The 15,247-nt window shown below is 52.6% G+C and overlaps 3 protein-coding genes across 3 annotated transcripts; all 3 read left to right on the top strand.

The window, feature by feature from the left end:
- Positions 1–478: 478 nt before the first annotated feature.
- Positions 479–2,464, top strand: PtrM4_090730 (uncharacterized protein; the record flags this gene model as incomplete). The annotated part of the gene is made up of 2 exons (XM_066106933.1): positions 479–2,363; positions 2,415–2,464. The coding sequence occupies 2 exons, from the start codon at positions 479–481 to the stop codon at positions 2,462–2,464; spliced, it is 1,935 nt and encodes a 644-aa protein (XP_065962601.1).
- A 5,146-nt stretch (positions 2,465–7,610) lies between these two features.
- Positions 7,611–10,175, top strand: PtrM4_090720 (developmental regulator flbA; the record flags this gene model as incomplete). Its single annotated transcript, XM_001934479.2, has 4 exons — positions 7,611–8,183; positions 8,682–9,774; positions 9,824–10,011; positions 10,062–10,175. 4 exons carry the CDS (start codon positions 7,611–7,613, stop codon positions 10,173–10,175), a joined length of 1,968 nt encoding a protein of 655 aa, XP_001934514.1.
- A 3,104-nt stretch (positions 10,176–13,279) lies between these two features.
- PtrM4_090710 (SPS1, Serine/threonine protein kinase) lies at positions 13,280–15,043 on the top strand (the record flags this gene model as incomplete). The annotated part of the gene is made up of 2 exons (XM_001934481.1): positions 13,280–13,377; positions 13,441–15,043. 2 exons carry the CDS (start codon positions 13,280–13,282, stop codon positions 15,041–15,043), a joined length of 1,701 nt encoding a protein of 566 aa, XP_001934516.1.
- Between the last annotated feature and the right edge of the window lie 204 nt (positions 15,044–15,247).

Here is a 15,247-nt window from a genome sequence, read left to right as displayed (position 1 = left end):
TCATTGCACCCCCAAAGCGCAACAGATGGCTAGATATACAGGTAACATCATATGTCCCAAGGTCGACTTGTCGTTCGAGCAGGCGCAAACACTGCCGGGATAGTACAACATGGTGACGAAACATGAGTCGCATTACTCTTCCATTTGATTGAGCTTAATTTCCTCTACTGGAACCTGACTTCCGCAAGATTGCCTTCCAGTTGTGGAGGTCCGTTATCGCGAGATCTTTCACTCGCTATCAAGCGGTTGACTCACTGTATATACGCGTGACCGCATTGGCTTATATTCCCGACCACTACTATTTAGTCTCGCTCTTCCCAAGAACTGTCGCGATTTTACGCTCGCCTTCAACCCCACCCCGCTGTATTGCCTTGGTCCTGTTGCGGCCACCTTGTAGACACCGATAACACACTGCCACTCAACATAGCGCTCGCTTACATCTACCAAATTCCAAGCCTGCGACAGAAGCGATACTAAAATGGGGAAGAAGACAAGGTACACGCCTTTTGACTGGACGGCAGTGTCTCTCGCCACCCCTAAAGGCCACCAGTCCTCCAACGGCCACCGCGCCCACCCTCTCGCCGGCGAGCCACAACACCGAGATATCTCAACACGCGTAACACGAAAAGCCGGTCTCGGAAACAAACAAACGGAACCCAAGGATGGTGCGAGCACCAAAGCACGCCAAGGTCTTTCTGAGAGCTTAGTTGAGCCTGCTTCTGCTGGACTTAGTGAAGGCCGAATCGGTAGCCTAAGCGATGCGGTCACCGACAAATCAAGTATGCTGGCAACTGATACTGGGAAGTTTCCAGATGATAAATGCGTATCGGATCTTATCCAAGTCTCAAAAGAAAGACAAGTTCTCCAGGAAGGAACAAGGCCAGCGCCGGGCTTGTGGAACGAGCAAACAGATGAAGACAACGAGAAGGCACAGCTTAGTACGACTTTATGTTCAACAGAAGTCCCCATCGCAGAAGCACTCCTTCTGGTGAGCGATACGCCGGTCACCTCGAGTACAGGGCTCTCCGAACCGGTCGCACAGCGGAATCCATGCGATCTGCAATCTCCTAGTCTACCGTCACTACTTCCACAAGAATTGACGGGCGCACGACCACCTTTTGTCGATATAAGTTCGATCGTAGGCATATCTATATATCAGCAACATGGAAAACCACGCTCTCGATGGCCTTCAAGGCGTCTCGTTAGCCCACCCACTGTCGGCAAGGTCTACTTCCTCGCGGATCGTGGCAACTTCCCTTACTCCATCATACACACGCAGAAACAGCAAAATGGCTTCTTCAAGCATCCAGTGCTTGTCACTGCTGTTGAGGGCGAAGTTGCCTACTTCTACGCTCTCACGAAGGCAGCCCCACAGGCCATCCGAGACCTGAATATGTGTCTGCTTCTTGGATCTACTACAGTAGACCAAGGCATATATATACTCAGGTTGGATGAAGACTCCTCTGCAATGCAAACAGAGACGTGGGTAAACCTTGAGCAGCGCTACTACATCGAGTGGAGTAATCTCTTCGAGTGGGCACTCGATGTCCGTAGCAACCCTGATGATCTGTGGAAGCTGAAGAAAAGAGTGCATGAGCTGGAGGCCGACCAGAATAGATATATATACAAGCCTCTCCTGCAAAATATGAGCGTCATAAGACCTGGAACAGTGCTCATGCTATGCAATGGCACTCACTCGTCCACGCTGGGGGCTCCTGTATTGATAGTGGAGAATCAATATCCTCGGTGTTACTTTCTACGCATCAAACTTTTCGCCGATAATATCAACTTCAACCCGGAGGCGAAGCGAACCAACGGTCAACCACGTCACATGTGTCTGGAGATTGCGAAACATCCGAAGATTGGCCATGACAATACCCCAGTCATGGTCGTAGAGCCCGACTGCCCGAAGATGCGGGAGCCCTCTTACGTAGAGGTGTTTGCGAAGACTAAGCCGGCCAACTTTGAACTTTGCAAGACTTGGTGTTGGCCTCCCATCGTCATCCGGGAGGATTCGATGCAGGTTTTGCGCCAGTACATGGCCTACTATAGCGGCTCAAATGGTGTAGCTGCGAGAGGATCCCAACAGTCGTCAACCGGTTCTTCGGGCCCATCGACACCCTATGGGTCGATCTCGTTTTATCTGATGTCTTCGAATCCCAGCGGTATTTTCTACACTCCCTCGGGAGCCATGCCTTCTTCTCCGGCTTCATATCACTACGGAAATCAATACGTGCAGGGCATGTATCCACCACAAAGTCCTTATCAGGCACCTTCTTTTGATTACAACATGTGTGGCTATCTGCCTCACGGCTCTACCCAGTTCCCGACTTCCATGCCATTGGCAGGTATGTATAGTAACAGTAAGTAAACTCTGCTCAAGCCACATGGGGATCAACTCTAATTATATGTAGATGCCGATGTTCTGTTTGACGCCTATGGCCGTCCGTATCCGCGCCCTTGAGGTCACACACAAGAACCGTACTGGTTTACTCCAGACTTTTCGTAAGCATACATAGGATGCTGGTTAGAATCATACGGGGGAGAAGGGGAGGGAAATTTATTGATTCGTTGAGTGTGTTCTGCGACGGGCGTAAAGGCCTTTGAGGATTGTACTGGCTTTGATTATGTTTCTCTTAAGATACCCCTGTTGATTCTTTAGTTGTAGTTACCCCCAAAAGTAAGCATAAAAGTGTTTTGCATACGACTACGTTGGCGATAACGAAAAAACCTTGTTTCCATTGCAGTTCAAGTTAACACATCATAAACACGAATGCACAACTAGCAGTATAATGGTATAATCTGTAAGTCACGACATCAGAGAAGCAGCTCATGCAGTGCACAGTATGCAATAATATTCCTACATTTCATACACTACTAACTAACTCTACTTAAAGCGATATAATGATAGGACGCTCTACCTGACTTGACATGCCCATTCTCCTCAACACGTCACATATACTCCTTCATCTACAGTCAACCCGCCGCGTCATCTACTGGCTTGAGGTCGGTCCCTGTAGTGATCACGGCCTCATGAACCAAGTATGCGGCGCCCTGTTGTACACATAGGTAGCTTTATCGCCAGCGTAGGACATCGATAGATATCTTAGAGGTCTACAAAAGCGCGCCTGCCTGACCTACATGCCCTGATGACACCTGTGTGGAAACCTACCTCCTAGCAACAATGGGCAGATAGCCAGCCTGGGGCCGTTAGCATCAATACTCGTAGGGAGCATGAAATCGTTGTCCCCGGTGCTCGCGGCGAACCAGTATATAACCGCTAGCTGAGTATTCTTTGATGAAGTTGAATATCCGATGAAATGCCGTCTACTCTGACTCGCTTTCGCCGTTCGAACTGAGACACAGACTAGAGAATTCTGCGAGGATGTGGGTATAGTGCCGCTGAGGGCCTACAGAGGTCTGAGTTGAAGCCTGGGCGCCCCGAAGACACTAGTAGTATCTTCGCGGAGATTGCACAGAGTCGCGAAAAAGACGAGATCGACCTGGCAGGTCTGACTAATTGTCTGGACGCGTGCTCGTGCGCGTGCTCAAGTCACCGAATGGAAAGAGTCAATCCCGCAATCAAAGTCTTTGCACACGTCCAGATTTGGAGGAATAGCCTACAGTTGCCAGTCTGTTCGGGTTCCGGTGAGAGGTATCTATCACTGTGCTTGAAAATATACTATACACAATTCGCACAGAGGGCGCACAGGAGGTACCGGTAGTTGCATTGCTTTGCAAACAAACGTGGTGGAGCGGGGGTAGCGGGGCTGCTCTCGAGAGCTCCTTCTTCACTTGTCGACACCCCACCTACACCGCTGCCAGCACAACAGACTACAACATGCTGGGGCTTATCGTTGTCTGGCTCGTGATCACTGTGCCTGCCACGGCCTGGGTCCTCTACGAAGTGGGCAAGGTGGTGTGGGTATGGATGAGGCCAACAGAAGGGGTGCAAAAACCCAGCATCGAGTTGGGCCTGATGGCGGAGGGAAGTTAGTCACGGTCCATGAAGACATTTTTGTCGTGGAGGCAGGAAAAGACACCATCATGTACTAGCATCAGACCAACTGGAAAGAGACGGATGTGAAGGTAAGAAAATTACTAACCCCCTCGACCTATGTTGTTACAGTAAGCGCCATCCAGCGTCATCCAGCGTCATCCAACGCCCTTCCGCGGAGTTCGTTCTGGAACCTCAGACTGGACCTGGACTCCAACCGCCGCAGCACATCAGCCGAGATGCAGTAGCACCGGCGAGCATAATTTTTCGAAGAACCTTCCCTTCTCTTATTACGCACAACCTTCCTCAAGACAAATACTACACTGCGTCGTGGCGACTCAAGGAAGCAAGGACGTCGTGGGGCACTTGGCCGGCAGATGTCCGAGGCGAGCTCGGCGAATGCGCCGACTCAAGGCAAGCGGTAAAAGCCCTATGCTCGCTGTTTACAATGTTATACCCAGCCGTCGTTGTGGTCGAGAGGCGCCATTCTCTGCATGGCTGAAGCAGCTCATATGAGTGCTTCGGATGGTTTAAGCCACGCCGGATCGAACATCTTTTCCAATTTTCGCTGCGGGAGTTGGCGATAACCGCCTCTTGCCTAGTGGGGTATACACTCATCCTGTCTCCGCTTCTCACCTTACCAATAGGCCCGAAGCCTGGTCCTGTCTCCGCACAGGGCTGAAGATCCCACGCAGCTCGTGACCTGTAATCATCGCGGGTCCTATCCATGATGCCTTACCTAACTTTGACCTTATCTCTCATCGACACTCGAGGTCTCACCGACATTTCCTCACTCGGGCAGAAATTGTTACTAGCCCCACCGGAGAATTGATCCGCGTCGTGTGAAGCAACATATTCAATAAGCAGAGGCAATATGGGTGGAGAAGAAGGTGTATACAAAACCGACAGCGAGGAGATGCGCTCAATATCGGCGTATGCCGCATATGGCACTATCTAGCCCCTGTTGAAACAGGCTGCAAATGAGATGCGTGTCAGAAAGTGCGTTTCCAAAGCCACGCTGACGGTGTCGGAATGTCATCGAGGCAGCGGCTAATGCCTAAAGGCTGCGACGTCATGGTTTGCAAAGGCTTGTACAGCGGTGCTGAGAAGGTAGCAAAGGAGCATGTTATTGCGACATGGACGTGTGGACATTTCCCAAGTAGAAAATGGAATGGGCCGGGTCGGTGTTACACAAAGCTGCATCGTTCACGCCAGCGGCCGCTAGACAGAAGGAATCGGCTGCCACGTGTTGAAACCCCTGACATCCACGGCATTATCATGACAAAGGCCAACATGACTCGTCATCCTCGAAGGATGCCGTAAGCGCCGAAGATCTTAGCCTTGGACGGTAGATATGGGAATGTTCGATTGAGAATCTAAAGCACTTTTTCTTGCGGCTAGGGCGCGCCAGGTTGGCAAACCTATGGCGAAAAAACAACCCCAGATCAGCAGCATAGTCTCATGCCTTCCAGGATGACGGCATTTGGATGCGGCCGCTAGGGACCTCTGGCGGCGGAGGATGCTACACCGGCTTCGCTTCCATAGCACCGAAGTTCCGGGTGGCTAAAGAGCAGGCGTCAGTCGAGAACTCGATTCGATGCCTCTAGAGCGTCACCACTACATGCATGACCACCATCCGCTAGACTATGGCGTGGTAGGTGTCGTTTGGTCCGCAAACATGTTTGGGTAAGATGGACTTGCGGACCATTTGCCCTCCGCAAGCGGGCCAATACCTCTAAGAGCTAGGAAGCCGCGGCGAAGCTAGGAGAAAATGCGCCTTCGTCTATTGTCATCATTACATGGGTAGGGACTAGCGCGAGCCCATGTCGCTCTGAAACCCAACTGTGGATTCTTTTTTTTTTCGCACTCGTAGCACGTGCAGCATCATGCGCGAGTTCTCGACGCCTTGCAGAGCGGAATCGTTCCGAAGCGAAGAAGAGTATAGCAGGGCGTGTACGCCGTACAGGTAGGGTATGGTGGCTTCGCTTAGCGTCATGGGGGATACAGTGTGCAGATTATTCAGCCATGGTTACTTACTGTAGCAGTCTGCTTGGGCACTCATCAGCTATCAGCAATGGCCAAAGTATTGTGAAGAGGCCCGGGACTGGTTGGAGATAACCTGGGAGCCCGGGCAATGCCGAAAGTGACAATGACGGTCGGCCGGTGGACAGGCCTTCGGCCTGATTGAGGCTTGACGGGTCCAGCATGGCGGAATTGGCAGTAGTGCGGGCCACAGCCAAGGGGAGTTGGGCGAGCGATGTCTCGCATGCAAGTCCAACGATACGCCCTGCGCCATACTTGAGGTGGGGTTGCACACGTGGATACGCGGCACTCCAGGCTGAGAAACATGATAATCTCATCTCCACAGGCAGGCAGCTCAGCTCAGCTCACAGGCAGATAATCAATCGTCTGTGGATGATGATGCAGATCTGCCGATGGTAGAGTAAGAAATAGCAGAGGCCATATGTCAGCGATTACAGCAAGACTTGGTGCATGGCTTGGAATGCAGTCATGGTGAGCACAGCGGGGAATGGATCAGGCAAGGGTGCAACGTGCATTCCACGTTTTTGTGGCCTCATTTGCAAAGTTCCGGGCCTCTCGTTGTCGTCGACGCGTTCCACATGTTGCGGGCGGGAGTGATGCGATTGGTAGGGGTCTAGTCGACCATTGCACAGTACGACGGGTTCGTGGGTCGATGGGCAATAACGGCGTCTAGCAGAAGAGTTGAACAAACGGCGGTGCAGATGCAGATGCAGATGCGAAACCCGGGTGTCGCTGGCGTGTAAGAGGCTGTTGTGTTTTGCGCAACGACGCCTGACTGCCTTGAGCTGGCCGTGACACATGTCGATGCGCAGCGTCATGTTTGGGCGGCCGACAGCCGTCTGCGTCAGGCCATGAGGGCTCCTATGTTCTCAACAGAGCACATAGGACCGGAGCACAACAGGATGCGCATACCTTTGTCGCACTGGCTTGTGCCGGTCTTGGATGCAGATGCAGCCGTTACACTGCTGTCTACATGGTCTCGCGTGGTGATGGTGGTAGTGATGACGGTCATGGACTTGAGGGCGCCGGATGGGGAGCATGTTGCTTGCATGGCATGCCTTGGGGGTGCATGAGTACCGGTATGACTGACAGTCTGACTCTGCCTGTCTAGTCAATATCAAAGACAGTATACGACGCCTCTCCGGCCGGAAGGATGGAAGCGGGCGACGCTCGTTGGCCTGTGGCGGCTGGGCCTGGGCAGCGTCTCACAGTGAACAGGGGGCGGCAGAGGCCCTTCTTTGGCAACAGGGATGCCTCGTGGAAGCCCCCCCTAGCCAAGCTGCTTTATTCCCATGCGTCGGCGGACGTGCATGCGGCCATGTGTCTCATATGCGACTAAGAGGCCGCTGCGGTTAGGGCCTTTGTCATGACCCTGCTCCCAGGGCTAATTCGGCGCCATGCTAGGCCCTGTTAGCTGTCTTGGGAGGGCGGTGTGAGGACTGTTCAAGTGGCAGAAGACTCAGTGGTCACGGACCCCCAGACTCTCAAAGCCAATCCCAGCTAGGGTACCCACACATAGCCCTTCAGTGAGGTCCGCGATTTGATTCTCCGCGACCATCTTCTGTTCGGCATGCCCTTCCAGACGACTACTCTCCTTCCCTTGACCGAGTCTGTCTCCTTCGTGCCTGACAGTCTAACCAAACCCGCGAGCAAGCCCCTCGATTCCCCCAGCGACCGCCTGACATCCGCGACTGAGCCCGATTCCTTGTCTTCATCCTCTCCCTCACCACCTGCCTCGGCCGCCTCGGACGCTCCTGCCCTGCCTTCTTCGCTGAGCCAGACCAACCCACCACCGTCTTCCTCACGCTCCGCCAACCACGCGAGACGCTATACCCTGACCCGCTTTCCTCTGTTGCGGAAAGGAAGCCGCGAGTTGAGCAGGACACCTTCCACCACCGCGAACCCCGCCCACTCGCCTTTTCACCCTACAGGCGCACCACGACCCTCGCAGTCGATTGCGCGCCCATCAGATCCTTCTGCTGCCCGCCAAACCCCCACCAACCCTCACCAAGAGGCAACCGTCACCGTCCCCGACACAAGACAGCGAGCAGCACAGAGGCCGGGAGAAGGCAAGCCTGACAAGATGCACCAAACAAGTTCGCGGTTACTCCGCATGACCGACGATGAGCGTCCTTTTACTAGAGTAAGCAAACCCGTTTTTTCAACTTTGCAGAATGTGCCCGTGCCGGCCAACCCTGCACCCTCAGAACTTCCATTCCACGCACCTGGAGAGCCCGAGACCTTCAAACCTTATATGACCCTCAGCCCCCCAATCTGCCCGCCTGGATTCAGCTGCGACTTGGAAAGACACCTAATTCCAAAAAAGTCGCTAAAGATTCCCGATAACAAGATTTTCCAGCTTGTCAAATACTAAAAGGCCATCTGCCCCCTGTGGGACTTTTATTCCATACCTCTGCGACCGCATATGAATACTCGTTATCCCAACCAAAGGATGGATATTTTTATAGGCCTTTGATTGATCCCGGCGTCTCCCGGATCACCATTACCTAGAAGCCCACATTTCAGATTTGGGCCTGCTTTTTAAACCCCCGGACATTTGCGATTGAATTTCTTGCTTTTACAGCTATTGCACTGCTGAAGCTCATAAACTCCCCAAAAACTTCGCTAACACCCAAATCAGGATTTCGAGGACCTTTTCTCCACACTTATGGTCTCACTTCCCCTGACTCCTCACCGCGTACGCTTTAGGATGATCGATTTCACTTTCACCTCGGACGAAGCAATAACCAACCTTGGCTCGCTCAAATTCTCCCAATCAAACCGCATGCCAGACCCCAAAGACTCGTCACGTGTGGTGACCACTACCACAACTACCACCTTTTCCATGGCAAAGGAAATGGCTCGCTCCGTTTGTCAGAAGTTTTTGGAAGCCAAGTTTGTAGAGTCGGTAGAAGGCAAGACCGACTTTATGAACAAGAGCTCCGTCTGGCAACTCACGCCCAAGGGTATCCACATCTTGGAGCGCTTCTGTACACGTAATGGTATTGCTTCTGCCCACGTCAGGGCCGTCATCGAGTCTAACAGGAACCCGCGTCAATTGGTAGTGCTTGAGCGCAACACTGAGACCGACAAATTGCACCATGATGAGCAGACCGTAGAGATCATCTTCCGCCGCTTCATCGGCACCACCGCAAATGAGACCCAGTCGGATTCAGATTCTATCCACGAGTTTTCAAAGTGCGACATTGGCGTGAAACTAGTCAAACATCGACCCAACTCTCAACGCCAATACGAGTACACTTTCCATGGGCGCAACGCCGCACAGTGGCTTATGGACTGCTCCACCATGGTTGATCCACGTGAAGCTGCCGAGGTCGGTTCGCTGTTCCTACAGCTTAAGCTTATCGCACCGGTCGATCCCCGTAACTCTGAGCATCAGTTTCAGCCGGTAAAGCAAGTGCACTACTACATTACCACCCACGGGGAGCGTGTAGCAGGATGGCTTCTCGAGGAAGTACCAACATCAGGAGATGTATCAGTCAAGACACGAGACGGCATTGCCCGCGATTCCAACAGCAACCGCACCAACGTCATCATTCGTAATCCGTCATGGCGTCTTCTCTACCGCGAGTTTCTCAAGGAGACCATGTGCGAGGAAAACCTCTCCTTCTATCTAGAGGTCCAGCAATTCAACAAGCAGTACAAGGATGCTATCAACGACAAAGGCGACAACAAAGTCGAGGTGATCCGCGAGACGCTTGCTGCCGCTTATGGTGAGCTTGGACTACTCTGACTTAAAAATACATTTACTAAACGACGCAGGTCTTTACAATGCATTCTTGGCGCCTGGATCACCCAACGAACTGAACATCGACCACGGTCTGCGCACGCAGCTCGCCACCCGTATGACCCGTGCTGTTGGTGACGATACCGCCATGTTGCAGAGTCTCAACGAAGTTGCGTCTCTCTTTGAAAAGGCACAACAGTCCATCTTCAAGCTCATGTCCAGCGTATGTTTGCGTAATTTGCTTTGTCCGGGTGTTTTACTAATCAAACCCAGGATTCTGTACCAAAATTTGTGAAGCACCCCAAGTACGCGCCTCAACTTCGCGGTCTAGATGCCGCCGCCGCGTCAGCGTCATCATACATCTCGCCAACCTCCGCTCGATCATAGAACGAATATTTCGCCAATTTTCACAACAAATCGATCTGATTGGTTTATCTGATCTCTTTTACAAGATGACACGACGATCTGCAATTGCTTAAGCGACATCTGCCCTTTCTGGATCGATTGCATACTTCCCCTGTCAACTCTGTTCTGGATTATCACATGTCTTCTCCTACTCCATGCATCCGGTCATAGACTGCGGCGTTCTTGAGGGTTCTTGGCCAAAAGCTTTAGCATCGGGTGGTCGTTTGCTGACTGCTTTTTTTACCACTTTTCTTTCTTTTTCTTACTACTCGTCCGCTGTCATGCGGTTATATCGATCTGCGTTGCACGTTGCCAGACATGCAATCGGAGTTGAATCTATTTTCGGCATACACACTACTAAGCCTTGGGGATATTGGGGAACCTAGCGAGATGGGAACTCATTGGTCCCCCCGCGCTTACCCGTTGGTTCTTCTGCCCTTGGCTATGGGGTTTTGTTTACTCGCAAGCGAGCTTACACGACGATCAGGGGAGGGGGTAATAGATGGCATGACGACTGAGATGCGCCAGATGGCGGAATCATCACGCTCAGCATCTTGGGTGCGGCCGAGAAGGATCAACCTTACTTTCGGATCTTTAGTTCCTTTTTATTATTCTCTTGGTTCAAGACGCAATCATGCTATGCAGGAGGCCGTCAAGCATCACATGGGCTTGTGGTTTTGCGAACAGAACACCAATGTACCCTAATAGGAGGTTTCCCACGATACCCTCACCTATAGAAGAATTTATGACGACATATACCTACTCAGTTCTTCACGTCTCAAGGAGTGCAGACAATCACATGATGTGGTGTACCCAAGTGTGCTTACAGACTCGCAATACGTACCCATGATTTGTAATACCAACCACCTCAGCTCAGCTCCAGCAAACGCAGATACCGGTACGTACCCTCGTCCTCCGCGCAATAAAGTTTACCGTACGGCAAGAAAAAGCAACTTCCCAATCCGGCTCAACCCCTCTAGCCCTAGCCCTCGGCACCCCCCTTCACCGTATCTTAGCTTACGCCATCATCCATCCCCCCCCTCCCCATCCACACCCCCCGGACCACAGTTTTACCTGCGCATGTCAGCGCGGCCTCTCCACCATGACCGGAAAAGCCGCTGAGTCATCCTAAAGTTTGGTTCGCGCCCGGGTTTGTACATTGCTCCGAGTAGGTTTTACTGTGGGGTATAGTCTGGGTTTTAGTGCGTGCATGTGCGTGCGGGCATGGCCCCCAAAGTTTGGTTGCTTAGAGCGGCATACATAGTCACGCAGCGGTAGCATGACATGATGCGAGGCTGCGATGAGGAAAGGATGGGCATGGCATGTTAGATGGATGGGGACAGTGGAGTGGAGGTGTGTAGAGATGTGGGTTGGTTTGGGTTTGCACCGTGCGCTGTGCTTGGTTGCGGGCAGCCTCGGCCATGGATGGGAGGTGTGTACGTAGGTACAGTCATATTGGGGAAAGGGTCAATTCCGGTGTACAGTGTCTTGTGTGTGTGTGCGTGTGTTGTGGTGGAGATTTGCGCAATGCATGGTGCTGTTAGAGAGCGAATAGGGGGTTTTGCTCCTATTGCTGGCATCCTGAGGCGTTATCACATGTGCAAGGTAACCGACACCAGAGCAGCGTCCCTCTCACCGGGTACAGGAACCTGTTTCTTCTATTATTACTGCATTTGAGAATCAAAGGGCCGATTCACTTGGTCAGCGTATTCTCAAGATCCACTATGTCGGTTGCCGTTGTTCGGTATTCCCATCATCTCCGCACGAAACACCCGTTCCTTTGCGGCTCGTATTCTTCGATGGGTAGTACACTTCATCTGCGCTACTCAAACAACTGGACTCGGATTTTTTCCTCCTCGGTCCGGCATCCTTTGTCCTCAGCGAACCCCGCTCGTAGCCGTCAAACCATATGCATGTTCTAACTTGCCGCAAGCGGATGTTGACTCACCGATCAACATTCATTCGGATACTTTAACGTTAGCCCAAACGGCATTGATCTTCCATGCAGATTGGCATCGTGCGCTCGCCGCTCGCGTGGGCCTACTCGGCTATACCGGGGGAGACAAAGGCAGGGTACCTTGGCGGCACACTCCTAGTTTTGAGTTTGACATGCACATGGGGATGTTTGGTGGCAGAAAAGAAAAAAAAGAATGCACACGCGAGCACGACGATCCGAGACTGCGGTAAGGTTTGGAGCGTTAGCCTAGATACATATCCTTCGTTGTAAGTTTCAAGGCACAGCCGTGCCAACTTGGATATAGAAGCAGGTCGGTGGGTGAGTCGTGACTGTGTTGTGAGAGGATAGGGGAATTGTTCCTTTCCGTTGAGTTCTGGTGCTAACAAAGACGGTTCCAACGAGATAGGGGGACCCAGAGGATTGCCATGCAGTAGGTTGTGGGATCTACATCAGTTTTTGCGAGGGACCGGACTTCGGTTGTACGCGAGGGTTTTAAGCCTTGCAGCGGAACGACCTACCGTACCGACCGTAGGATGATGATCTACTCGCGCTCCGGACGGCAGGACGGCCATGGATATCCCAACGTCGCTTGCGTGGTGCCAAATACTTTGCTCCGAAGCTACGGGGTGAGATGGGTATAACGTGCACGCATATTGATCGACAGGTACTCTTTCCTTGTTGGGAAGGGGCTAAGGAAAGACCGAGGCTTCATCAGACCGTCCAAGGTTGCAACGGAGAAGGATTGTGGCGCGCGCTGCTGTACACGCTGGCAGCTTGGCGCAAGGGCATCCTAAAGGCGGTAGGTGTAGCGAAACGAAGGACGGACTCCTATTGCGCGGGTCACGTTGCACCGAGACGCGTTGGAGAGGTCAACATTCTGTGTTGAGACGAGACGTGCTGAGTTTGGCCACGTGAGGAGCACGTGATAGGGCGTTCGCGTGTTGAGTCTGTGCGTAGTGTTTTCATCGAGTGACGCGATCCCGCGGATTCTTGCGCGCCGGATCTAGGCAGCAGCAAAGCGCTCGGAAATCTCTTCGACTTTTCTATCTGGTATCGGTAGCATCTTTACTGGCGCTTCCATCTCAAACACCCCGCACTTGCACGCGAAATTTTCGACGCAATCATCACAATGGTGCCTGCGCCGCCAAACAGCCAAGTCGCCCCTCTACCCACAGACCTACCGTTCCGACTCGTCAGTAAGACCATCGGACAAGGCGCATATGCATCGTAAGCTACCATGACGCATCGCGACTCTCTCAGACCCATTCGCTGACATTGTGATGCTCGCAGTATTCGCAAAGCCATTCCTATAAACGCTCCCAAACCCGTCATCGCCATCAAGTTCATAAACAAAGAACATGCCTTCCGTACCGGTCGCCTCACCCCGAAGCAGATCAAGATGGAAATAGTCTTGCACACCCATCTCGGCAAACATCACAACATCATCCACTGTCTGGGCTCAGGTGAAGACCCGCTCTGGACGTGGATAGCCATGGAATTGGCCGAGGGTGGCGACCTTTTTGACAAGATTGAGGCCGACGAAGGTGTAGGAGAGGATATTGCACACCTTTACTTCTCGCAGCTCGTGAGCGCTGTGGCGTATATGCACAGCATGGGTGTGGCCCATCGAGACATCAAGCCCGAGAATGTGTTGTTGAGTGCAGAGGGAGACCTGAAGTTGAGTGACTTTGGATTGGCAGCATTGTTCAAGAAGGACGGGCAGTTGCGACTTTGCAACACCGTATGCGGTTCTCCGCCTTACATTGCGCCAGAGATTGTCAGCGGGAGGCGAAGCAAGAGGGCAGATGTGCTAGACGTCGGATACGCAGCGAACATCTGCGATATCTGGAGTTGCGGCGTCGTTCTCTTTGTACTCCTCGTCGGCAACACGCCATGGGACGAACCCACGACTCGGTCAGAAGAGTTCAAGGAATTCGCTGAGTCGGGAGGCCACACTACTGATGAGCTCTGGGCCAAACTTCCCCCCTCCATCGTAAGCTTGCTACGCGGCATGCTGAAGATCGACCCACAAGAGCGCTTCACACTGGACGAAGTACGCACCCATCCATGGTTTACACGCAAGAATCCATACTTGACACCAAGCGGACGCAACGCAAACCCAGTCGGACTTGCAACTCAAATGCTATCTCAACTTCGCATCGACTTCACACGGCCACCCACCCAATCCCAACGCGGCTTCTCACAAGATAGCAACGGTAGCGATGCCATGGACATTGACGGCGACACATCACCCCGCCGCAGCAGCGCCATCCACATCCTCGCCTCCACCCAACCCGAGACCCCAACCGCAGACACGCCTTTTGACTGGGAACGTCCACCCCGTCTCCCCAGCCATGATGGCGTATCTGCTTCCCAGCCTGAAAACCATCTCACCCGTCGCGTTCAAATCGGTACCACACCATTCATGTCGCAGCTCCCGTCTTCAACCCAGGATATGCTCTCCCAAGACCCCAGCATGACGCAATTTAGCTCCACACCTGGCGTTCCTCTCACCTTCACGCAAGCCGCTCGTAAATTCGCGGATATACTTCCTTCGTACTCGATGGCGCGCTTCATTTCGCCTCATCCCCTGACGAACTTGCTTCCTCTCCTCCTCGCTGCACTGCACCGTCTCGGTGTTCCGGCTCCATCGCTGCCGGCTCAGCACGTTGAGGAAGCAGAGCGCACGGGAAGTATGAGCATTAGAGTTAAGATGGCAGATGGGCGTCGACAGGGTCTCAATGGCCATATCGTGGTAGAGAAGGCCGTGTACGAGGGTGCCGAGTACTGGGAGGTAAGGTTTGTGAAGGCTAGTGGAGATCCGTTGGAGTGGAGGCGGTTCTTCAAGAATGTTGTGCTTTGTGTGGGAGACTTGGTATTGAGGCCCAATTAGTTGGTGGGAAGGGAGGCGAGAATTTAGCTGTGTGATATGAGGGTTTTTGGGCGTTGACAAGTTGCGAATGATACCTTTGTTTGGATGAATTTGGGAATGGAATGGACAATGGATCGAACGGTGGTTATAATAGGCACGATGATAATGATGGAAATATGTATAGTAGTCTAGTAGTCTAGTAGTCTAGTAGTCTAGTAGTCTCTA

Source organism: Pyrenophora tritici-repentis, chromosome 4, assembly GCF_003171515.1.
Source record: "Pyrenophora tritici-repentis strain M4 chromosome 4, whole genome shotgun sequence".
Classification (NCBI taxonomy): domain Eukaryota; kingdom Fungi; phylum Ascomycota; class Dothideomycetes; order Pleosporales; family Pleosporaceae; genus Pyrenophora; species Pyrenophora tritici-repentis.
The sequence above is the reverse complement of the archived record's forward strand: the minus strand, read 5'-3'. Positions and strand labels throughout refer to the sequence as shown.